Genomic DNA, 11,384 nt, shown 5'->3' on the forward strand with positions numbered 1-11,384 from the left:
GAATGGAGCAACAGGATCTTGGTGCTGCTCTTCTGGTTTCAGCTGGCCCTGGTCAGTCCAGGGAAATTAAAAGTCCTCAGTGGATGATTGTTTCGCAAAAACAACAAGCAAACCATGAATTATTCTAATTCTTAGTATTATTATATTTTTGTTGTTGAACCACAGTTTTTAATTTATTTCAGTTATTTTTCTATTACTGCTGAACATGGCCTACTTAAAGAGGCATCATTGTGTTCTTTTTTTTATTTTTATTTAAAGTGCCCTGAAATTGCTGTTTTTGTCAATAAATGCTCTGAATAAAGCTGAATTGAATTCTATTAAAATGATGTAGAGTCTAAATAATAAAATAAGGTCTGACAAGAACAACCCAATCAGTCTGATGTGAGGATACTTCTGGTCAAATCAATGCAATATGGTTGCTGCCACGTGAAAATCTGTTTATCAATGACGACAAGTCAACTTGGGCTATTCATTTCACGTCCTGATTAATGCGACTGGCTTTTGTTCAATATCGCATTTCAGTTTACAGCTTCACAACTGTCTTTTTTCCATTATCGGCTTCGCCACTCTCGTTTGGACGATGGCTGCTCACAGTCTTAAGGAGGAAAAAAGAAAAATTACTGCCGCAAAAACAGCCTCACAACATCCTCAAATAATCACCTCAGGCTGCTTGACTGGTTTTATGGATGAAAAGCAAGCCTGATGTAAAAGCTGTTGAAGTCAGAAATGTTTAGCAATGCAAAGTGGAAAATGTCCCGCCGAAGGACTTATCAGAACCAAAGATCCACAAGAGTCCAACCATCTGGAAGTCTGGCCTTTTGGATTCCTTCTAACTGCCTCTTTGCAAAAGATATAAAAAGATCAGATTAACAAAAGCTCATGTTACACAATCTGCTGCTGTTTCAGTTGTTTTTTTTTTTTAACACACATCTCAGTCTGGACCCAGTTTTTCATCACATGGATTGTCTCTCTTTCTACTAAAATCTCTTCGGCTTAAATGAAAAAATCAAAACAATTAAATCACAGTGATGGGTTGATGTTATCTTAATGACACCTTTGCTTACTATCCTCACCCTCGTGATGTTTATTACTATGACTGGATGAGCTAACGGTAATAGTTAGCTGGTGAATCCCTTTCTTTTTATGTAATCTAATGCTGCAATAAAACTGTCAGTAATGACCCGCTGCCTGAGTAAAGAAGCATTCAGAGTTTCTGCTGCAGAGAAGAGCTTCATTACTGCTGCCAGCCTGAAAGGTTTCCACTTCATGGTACATCTATATAATTACAGACCCCATCAAGCCTTCCTGAGGCCGAGACACAGTCAACATTTTGCTCACCGGAGTCTGCATGAAGTCGTCACTGGAAGAACGACGTTGCTTCTGAGAAGACCAGAAAGAACAGCAAGAAAACTTTGTATTACAAATTCAAATGTGAAATTTGTCAAGATCATCTATCCTTTATGTTTAATTGACATTATTTGTGATTATTTTATCTGCGATGAAGCTACTGAGAAGCACGTTGGCCAGCGGGGGCTGTTGATGTGCTGTATTAATAAATTTGAATGGAGTTGACTCTGACCTGGCTTTTATGGAATTAAATTCTTTAGTTATCATCTTATCTTCTCCAGTTTGATGAGGATCTACTCTGATCATGTTTGTTAAAGTGTGTCTTCTCTGACAACTCAGATCATGACAGATTTCTGTATTTCATTTTCAGCCTTATAGCATAATTGCTTAAGTCATATTTAATTCTATATATAACATGTCATATTTCATAGTTTGAGACTTTTTTTAATCAATTTATGGTAAAAGTTTTAGTTAAAACCCTGTTGAACACAATCTTCTGTATTTTGTTGGACACCAGCAGCCATTTTGTTATTTTAATATACCTTTAGGTGTCAAGTGATTAGATTAAATATAAATGTGTAGGAAAAGGTCGCTTTCTGTTCAATTTCTTTTATGTTAAAATCTTTTTATAAAGTCACAATATTGTAAAAGTATGTATAAAAAAGAAAAAACATAAAGGAGTTCACAAATTAGGGTTAGTCTTTTGTCTTTTGACAACTTTCAACCATATTAACACTGATATGTTTGTTAATTTCTCACCCAGTGATTGCTGGGAAAGGCTCCAGCTTCCCCACAACCCTTAATTGGCACAAGTGGTTGAGAAAATGGATGGATGGATGTTTGTTTATTATGTTTAGTGCCTGACTACCTTTTGTTCTTTTTTTTTTTTAATGAACTAATGTTTATTTATATTAAATATATGTTGTGCCTATTTATCGTGTGTCTTTTTTATGTTGACTTGCATAAAAATGATCCAAAAGAGCAAAATCTGGCACATATACCTCATTGTGAACCTCATTAACCGTTAATATTCATTGTTACATTTTAAAAAGATACAAAATAAAAACAAAATGAAGAAAAATGAATAAATAATCAGCGTCTGTCACATCTGTCACCGTATTTCTGCTTGGATTTATTCTTTTCTCAGCTGAATGAAGCTCCATTATTTCCACACAAGGTTGACTTCACAAGTTCCTCAAATGCCTGAATCACCTTGCTGAGAGAACACACCTTTTGTTTAGGTAACATACGATCCCGTCTGTTGTAAATTTCTCCTGTCTCCTCCTCCTGCCTCCCTCTCTCCTCTCTGCTGCTCTCTCCCTCTCTCCGCCTGTTGTGATTGGCTGGTTTGCTTTCTTGCCAATTTGTTAGCATAAATCACTGCTGGGGGTGGAGATCAGCACAGCCTGCTGTCTCATACTGGAGGACGCTGGTATAAAAACTCTGCTGCTTGTAACTGCGCAGTTGCCTCCCTGCATTCACAACCACAATATTCACTTTGGATATTTAATATCCAACCATGTGTAAAGGACTTACAACTCTCTCTGCAACATGCTTGAAAAGGTAAGCCCAGCATAGCTTCAGTAACATGTGGAGATAAATTCTTAATATAAATTAGATATAAACTATATATGTATATATATATATATATATATATATATATATATATATATATATATATATAATCTATCAATTATTTCTTAAAAGAAATTATATAAAGTGGGTTTTTTTTTTTGTCATGCTGGATATCTACAATATAACTTAACAGGAATTTCTATCGGTAACCAGTAATTAACTTGAAAGCAACAAGTAAAGGCAGAGACAGAGGAACCAGCTGTCAGTCTGCAAAGCTGCTGTTTACATAAAGCAGATCTTCAAACATTCAAAGCTTAGTGCAGATATTATTAATGCAAACAAACTGAGATCTTCTGACATCCGTTTCTCCGCAGTGCCAAAGACATCAAGCACAAAATAAGCTTCTTACTCCAGAAACCTGAACCCCACGCTGCTGATCAGAAGGAGATAAAAGAGAAAACAGCTGCTGCAAAGAGGTCAGAAGATGTTATCTTTTTCTCTGGACAGTTTAACATGAGTTTGCATGTCTTTTTCTCAACCTTTCTATCAAAGAGAATGAATCCAAATTTCATTTATTATCTATTAAATCTGATGCTTCCAGTCATGTAGCATTAGAAAATAAGACCGGCTGTGATGTGCATGTCTTTGGGTAGAAAGTGATGTTTAATGATGAATATGTTTATTAAACTTTATTTATTTTACTGGCCAAAAACTAAAAATCACAAACAGCTTGTTTTTGACTTTAACTTGTCTTGTGGTGTTAAAATATTCACACTGTACATGTTGAGTATTGATGTGACCGTTTACAGAGATGAAGATGTGATGAGAAAAACGTTAACATGCTTCAGTTTGACGTATTTACCTAGAGAGCTATCTCATTACATGCTAAATGTCTGATTTCCTGCTTAATGCCACCTCATTTGTGCTTGTTATGTTTTGCTTTGAAAACAATTAATTTCTTCTTTCATAACCCAGATTAGAACAATTAGGACTGTATTAATACTATGACTGACTTGTTCATACTTTGGCTGGAAGGGTTTAGTCTGGACCTGTAACCTTGCAGAAGAGCAAATATTAATTCTACCTGTAGGCTCTGCTCACACAGGAAACCCTTTATTGACAATTATGAGAAGGGGATGGCATTTGCCTTTTCTTTAGTAATATATTATACTTTTAATGACACATGATTAATATTCAGTTTGTCATCATGTCCATGCATGCAGAATGCAGTATCCTCACTGGGTGTTGCTATCATTATGTTATCTTGTTGCTGATCCAAGCTAATAAAGTCTTTATGGACGCATTACTTTGCTTTAAGTTTCAGCACTTTAATGGGAAATGATGCAAAGGGATTAGATAATAAACGTCATCGCTGATCAGTGAAATGTTGCAGATGGGATAGATTTTTTATGATGCATCAAGTGTCAGTCTTATCTTCTCAGACTTGAGAACACAAAGCAAACATGGTGGTTATTTCTTCACCAAAAGATGCAACATGATTTACTGATTTCTGTTTGTTCCCTTTAATCAGCCTGCAGGAAATACAGAATTATAATTATGGACACCTGCTGTATCGAAGTCTAAAAGAATAGCTGATCAAGCCTGCACTGATCACAGTTTTACTGACTTTTCTCCCCACTGAGAGCCTCGACAGTCACTTGATAAAAATGACCTTTTTTTCATGTTAGGGTGCCTGATGCAGCCGAGGTGGAGAAATGGAAGGAGTCTTTCAGCCACGTTATCAGCGGTGAAAGTAAGAGGGATATTTTACATATTAGCAGATATAAAATTTAATTATTTTGAGAAGAAAAAATGGGATAATAAGGATTTGAGTCCATTTAGATTCATAAATGAGGAAACCAGTAAATTGATGTTACAAACTGACATCATGGAAATGCTATCAGACAAGAGCAGGACCTAAACATTCCTCACTAATGGAAACCAATAAGCGTTTGACCATCACAAAGCTGACACAAGAGTGTGTGTGTGTGTGTGTGGAAATTTACCACACACATACACACACATGCACACTCCTTAACTCATTCTCATGCTCTGGTTTTTTTGCTACGTGTCACGAGGCACCACTGAGCGGTCCCTCAGGGCGTTGTGACCAGTGGACAGTATACGTTTCTGTGTATGTGTGTGAGAATGTGTGCAAGTCCTCTGAGATTCACCCCGTGAGTGTTCGGATAAAAACTGGAGCAATGGCCTTGCGGGAACCAGCTGAGTTCTGACCAACGAACTCACACCGACCTCTAGCATCGTCATGTCTTCCCAATGTCGTCGTCTCCCGGCGGTCTGAGCGGTCTCAACTATCAGTCGTCTAAAGCGTGCTGGACTTTTGAGCAGTGCAGCTGTCTCTGCTGAATTACGACAACGTTATAAGTTTTTGTAAAAGTTGAGGAAAGCATCATCTGTTGTCAGATTAGCCTCTGGGATAGCCAGCAGATATCTGCAGTATGACAGAGAACACAAGCCTGGATCAAGACTTCCTGTTCTTTCCATCAGTCATCGGTTCAGGAAAGATAAATAAAACTAAATAAATAAAAGCTAAAAATGTCATCAGACAGTAGCTGAGAGTTTGAAGAATATTCAGGGAAATAAATTTAGTCTTTGAATCTGCTCATGTGCAAATAATCAAACCTACTCAAACACAATGGCTACAGTTACATGATGTTTTTTAATTCGGAATTAATAATTTAGAATTAAATAATTCCAAATTAATGTATGCTGCTACGAATTTACATGAAAAAAATAATTTCGAATGGAGCTTTACACGAAAGACGTCCTTACTTAATTCCTTTTTAGAGCGGTGAGTTGGGAAGGGTTCTGATTCTGAATAGAAATTTGAATTAGGAATTAAGTGTTTACACGGTCATTTTTAAAGCAGAATTAACTTTTATTCAGAATTAAAACTCCCATGGAAACGTAGCAAATGTATCAAATGAGCTTGGAATACCAGTGGAAACCAGTTACCCTCCAGTATCTTTACTTCTGATTAATAAAGCTTCATGTTTTAATGACATCTGTTTCTGACAGATGTTTGTAGCTGAAGTTGGACTTGGATAATTTTATCTCTAATATATGGGTTACTTAAAAGTAAAATAATAATCAAAAGTAAACTATTAATAATAATAATAATAATAATAATAATAATAATAATAATAATAATAATAACAAGGGGGTGCTGTAGAGCCATTTTTACATTGAAGTGTATGCGGACTGTAGATTACCAAAGTTTTCACCGGACTTGTGGTGTGTGCCAAGTTTCACAACTTTTCACAGATGCTAAAAGGGTCAAATTTGAATGAGTTGTGCTGAGAAGACTGAAAAGAATAACTTAACATTTGGAAAACAATAGGGCCCGATCTATACTTAGTATAGCTCGGACCCTGATAAAAATAACAATAATGATAATAAACAACTGTCATTTAAACCATTCTTTCCTCTGTTTGGATCTTTGTGTGAAACAGATAATCACATCAGTGTGTCATCACGTCCCTCTAGCTACAGTAATGGCTCTATAAGTGCATTGGAAGTTAATCAGAAATTTCTTCTTTTTTCTTCTTCAAGCTGGCCGTGAGGTCTTCACCAACTTCCTGAAGTCTGAGTTCAGCCAAGAAAACATGGACTTCTGGGTTGCATGTGAGGACTACAAGAAGACTCCGCCATCCAAGCTGGCAAAGGCAGCCAAGCAGATCTACCAGCACTACGTGGAGGCTGATGCTCCGTGTGAGGTAGTGACAGCTATTTTATCAAACAAATTAGAAAAAAAAATCATGAACAAAGTGGCAAAATGACCTGAAACTGATTCCAAAAGGTAATAAACAGAAACGATGTTTGAAAGTCAAAATCACATAGATACTTCATTCTCCTGCAGTGAACACTTGACAGTAATTGTAACCAAGTATGCTCATAAATATTACAGCTAATGACCCTCCTGATCAAAAGGCAAATTCTGGAGATTAATGATCATTTTGACCCTTTTGGAAGTTGAATGGAAGCCATCTTGCACATTATTCATCTGCGTCCTTTGGGTTTATGATGAAAGCAACTTTTCTACCTTTCAACTGTGCTTTTCCTTTTGATGTTTTCTTTTTTCCTCCCATTTTTCCCCAGTGAAGTTTTTCCACTGAGCTTCATAATCTGTTAAACATCAGCAAAGAAAAAGTTCATTGGCTGGTTTATTTGCTTTAAAGCGCAGTGCTCTTAAAATATCAGTAGATGTAGTTTCTGTAAAGTTTTCCTTCGTCTCCCTCATTCAAGGTAAACTTGGATGCAGCAACCAGAGAAAAAACCATGCAGCAAGTTGAGAATGCCAGCCCATCTTGTTTCAATGACGCTCAGAAGATGATCTACACGCTGATGGAAAAAGACTCCTATAGGCGTTTCCTCAAGTCGAAACTGATGCAGGATCTGTGTCAGATAGAGACTAACAATACTCTGGAAAAGAAAAGCTGCGACTGGAGTCAGAAGAGGCAGGAGTTAGCTGGTGGTGCCTAAACAAGAAAAAACCCACAAACATTTAAAGCAGGTGCCAAAGATTGAAGATGTGAGTGAACTAGATTAGGAGAGACTATTGAGTAGGAAAAAGAATGTTCTTGAAAGTGACTTTGAAGGTTTCTTTTGGAGAAGTTTCATATTTTTACTTCTACTTGTGGTTGAATTACTGGCTTGATTGATAGTCATATTAAATAAAAATGTAACATTTCCCATTTCTGTATTCACTAGTTGTCTTATAATTTTTTGAATCAGAGAAGTTGACAGACTGAATGTTTCATATTCCCATGAATGGTGCACATTCAGGGTTAATATATTTACAATCAAAGAAAAAGCTTCTGGACTCCCAACCAAACACAACCCAAATCTCCAACTGAAAGTCAGTTTATATTAATATTAACAGAAAAAAAACAACCTACAGTTACCTCCAGCCAACAGGCACACCTTCAAAGCACCATATGAAGCTTTTGCTTAAAAAAAAAAAAAAGTTTAAGTCACCAATGAAAAGACGAAAGAAAAGTGAAAGACTCTCTAAAGACCATGTCCACAACCCAGTGAAACAGTATTCAATAAGGGGGGGGGGGGGGGGGGGGGGGGGGCAACCTATTCAAAGTGCAAATGTGTCGGGATGATAAAGGGATGAGACCTGGCAGTAGTACTTATTTTCTGTTTTTGGAAACCAGCAAACAATGATGAAAAATTTGCAAAATGCAACAATCTGAATTCAAAGTTAGTTTGAACTCCAAAACAACAGCATAAAGGATGAAGCACAGTCCAAATTAAAACATGAACATGTTTAAGCCTAAAGAAAAAACTTGATTAAATCAAATCACACGTAAGACAGAAACCAGGACAACGGTTGTGTTCAAAAGGTGGAAAGTGAAAGTAAGCTGAGTCAGAGACAAGTTATGTCAATAGTAATCATGTTATGATTAACTAAATCTATATTTTTTACATTATTTGATTTAGTTTTAGTCTATATGCAAGACATCAACAGTTATCTGCCACAGAAGCAGGATCTAGAATTGGAGCAGAAAAGCTAACATTACAAGCTAACATATTAAGCTAGCTGGCGTTCTTGTATCAGAGGCAAACAACACAAAGGTGACCTGTAATGTTTGTAGAACTGGAAGTGAGGGCTTCATTGTTGGCAGGATTTACTCTGTAGCCCCATATTTGTGATATTTCATATGGATTGCTAAACGAAACTAGAATCTTTTTTTAAAAAATCAGGTTAAAAAATGGTCCTGAGTTCAGATTGTATTTGACACTGAGGATAAAGGCATGCTTTCATTTTATTTACAGAAATGATCATTTATGCAAGGTGATATGTTCAATACTCTTATGTTTAAGTAATACAGCTAGAGCCATGAGCTAAAAGGTAGAACCACCTTTCTACATGACAAGGAGACTAAATTTCTGTGTTAAGTAGTTGCAGTTACAATAGGCCAGTCAGTATTAAATGTATTTATAATTGATTATATAATCTTGCAATCTAAAATTAAAGAAAAAGAATAATAAAGTGTGTTTCATCTCAAGACATGAAATGGAAAATTATATGCTCAAGCACTTTGCAGTCAGTTAAATGTCCATAGTTGAATAGATTTACACTTTTATAAACTCTTTTTTTTTTAAATCATTGACTCACAGCTTGTCACATCTGTACGGTGGCAGATGGATGTAACCGAAGCCCTTGTTATCTTAAAAATTAATTCTCGTGAACTGGCTTTGCTCTATTAACATCTTGTCATCTCTTACACAGTGAAAATGGTGGCTCTGTCTACTTCCAGTTAGAAGTTTAAGCATGCTTTCATGTCAGCAGTTGTAGTGTTCTTTCCTGCATGCTAAACTGTTTCCATCATGTAGAACGAGTTAAATTGTGATTTAATTGGAATTTTTTTCAGTAAAATTCAAGTCTGTTGCTTCATATTTCAGTGAGGGACTTTTTTTTTTTCCATTCCAAAGAGTAGTGGCTTTGTATTCATTAACTGGTCAATAGAGATGTATTGTGATTAAACCAACATTGTGTCTGTAGAAAATCAAATATGCTTTCATCTTGACATGTGTGATTATTCCTAAATAAAACTGTGTTGGATAATCAGAATTTGTGGTCTGTTTCACTTGGTCTTGTTTTGGTTTAATATCCTATATTTCATAAGTACATATAATATATATTTATATCTATATCTATATATATCTATATCTATATCTATCTATATATATATATATATATATATATATATATATATATATATATATAATTGTGGTGGAGGGGTTTGTGTGTCCTGAAGATCCTAGCAACGATGGCAAACAGGTGTCTAGGGGAGGGACCAGACTAAGTGCAGCTCAAAGACCCCAATGACGACAAAGACCATTGGCCGAAAGGTTCCCTTGTCCGGACGCGGGTCTCCGGGGCCCCCCTCTGGAGCCAGGCCTGGGGGTGGGGCACCAGAGTAAGCATCTGGTGGCTGGGATTTTGCCCGTGGGGCCTGGTAGGGCTCAGCCCGTAAGGCTTACATGGGGCCCACCTCGCTTGGGTTCACCATCTGCAGGAGGAGCCTAGGGGTCGGGTGCAATGTGAGGTGGGCAGCAGCAAGAGGCGAGGACCCCGGTGTTCCAATCCTCGGCTGCAGACACTGGCTCTAGGAACGTGGAATGTTACCTCTCTGGTGGGGTCTGAGCCTCACCAGGTGGTGATCAGTTGACAGCTCCGCCCCCTCTTCACCCGAGTGTCCAAGGCATGTGGCCGCAGGTCTGACGATACAACTACAAAATCGATCATTGAACTGCGGCCCAGGGAATCCTGATGCCAAGTGTACATATGGACACTCTTATGTTGGAACATGGTGTTCGTTATGGACAATCCATGACGAGCACAGAAGTCCAATAACAAAACACCATTTGGGTTCAGAGGGGGGGGACCATGCCTCCCAATCACTCCCCTCCAGGTCTCGCTGTCATTGCCCATGTGAGCATTGAAGTCCCCCAGCAGAACAATGGAGTCCCCAGAAGGAACACCCTCCAGCACTCCCTCCAAGGACTCCAGAAAGGGTGGGTACTCTGAACTGCTGTTCGGCGCATAAGCACAGACAACAGTCAGGACCCGTCCCCCCACCTGGAGGCGGAGGGAAACTACCCTTTCATCCACCGGGGTAAACCCCAACGTGCAGGCACCAAGCTGGGGGCTGATGAGAATGCCCACACCTGCTCGGCGCCTCCCACCATGAGCAACTCTAGAGTGGAAGAAAGTCCAGTCCCTTTCGAGGGTACTGGTTCCAGAGCCCAAGCCATGCGTCGATGGTGAGCCCACGGGAGGTCGGGCCCATGTAACCCTTTCGGGCTGAGCCAGACCGGGCCCCATGGGCGAAGGCCTGGCCACCAGACGCTCGCTCTCGTACCCCACCTCCAGGCCTGGCTCCAGAGGGGGGTCCCAGCAACCCGCGTCCGGGCAAGGGAACATTCATGCCCAGGTTGGTCGTCATCATAGAGGTCGATGAGCCGTGCTTGGTCTGGTCCCTTCCCTAGACACCTGTTTGCCATGGGTGACCCTACCAGGGGCATAAAGCCCCCGAAAACCTAGCTGCTAGGATCTTCGGGACGCACAAACCCCTCCACCACGATAAGGTGACGGCTCAGGGAGGGGAATATATATATATATATATATATATATATATATATATATATATATATATATATATATATATATATATCCTTTGCATTTATAATATTTCTTTTTCATCTTTATGTCATTGTCTCATGTCAATTCATATTTATAACATCTCCCTTTTTCCTTTTCATGTGTGAATCAATGCCAGGCACATTACAGGCCCATTGACATTTCATCACCATGCTGGATGTGAAATAACCTGGTTTATTATTACACCATTTCATAACACCGGCTGCAGGATCTCATCCTGTTGCAGTACTCGTCATGCAATGACAGCATCAACATGAAAAGTGCA

The 11,384-nt window shown here is 38.5% G+C and overlaps 1 protein-coding gene across 1 annotated transcript; it reads left to right on the top strand.

Moving 5' to 3' along the window:
• Positions 1-2,769: 2,769 nt before the first annotated feature.
• Positions 2,770-7,965, top strand: rgs4 (regulator of G protein signaling 4). Its single transcript, XM_079244762.1, has 5 exons — positions 2,770-2,910; positions 3,297-3,398; positions 4,611-4,675; positions 6,496-6,659; positions 7,189-7,965. The coding sequence occupies exons 1-5, from the start codon at positions 2,867-2,869 to the stop codon at positions 7,423-7,425; spliced, it is 612 nt and encodes a 203-aa protein (XP_079100888.1). The 5' UTR covers positions 2,770-2,866; the 3' UTR covers positions 7,426-7,965.
• Positions 7,966-11,384: the final 3,419 nt, after the last annotated feature.

Source organism: Telmatherina bonti (assembly GCF_933228915.1).
Source record: "Telmatherina bonti genome assembly, chromosome: 8".
Classification (NCBI taxonomy): Eukaryota; Metazoa; Chordata; class Actinopteri; order Atheriniformes; family Telmatherinidae; genus Telmatherina; species Telmatherina bonti.

Excerpts from the sequence above, each read along its gene's own strand:
- rgs4 (XM_079244762.1), top strand. The coding sequence starts at position 2,867 with ATGTGTAAAGGACTTACAACTCTCTCTGCAACATGCTTGAAAAG. Across the intron at positions 4,676-6,495 it reads CCACGTTATCAGCGGTGAAA|CTGGCCGTGAGGTCTTCACC; the intron begins GTAAGAGGGATA and ends TTCTTCTTCAAG. Across the intron at positions 6,660-7,188 it reads AGGCTGATGCTCCGTGTGAG|GTAAACTTGGATGCAGCAAC; the intron begins GTAGTGACAGCT and ends CCCTCATTCAAG.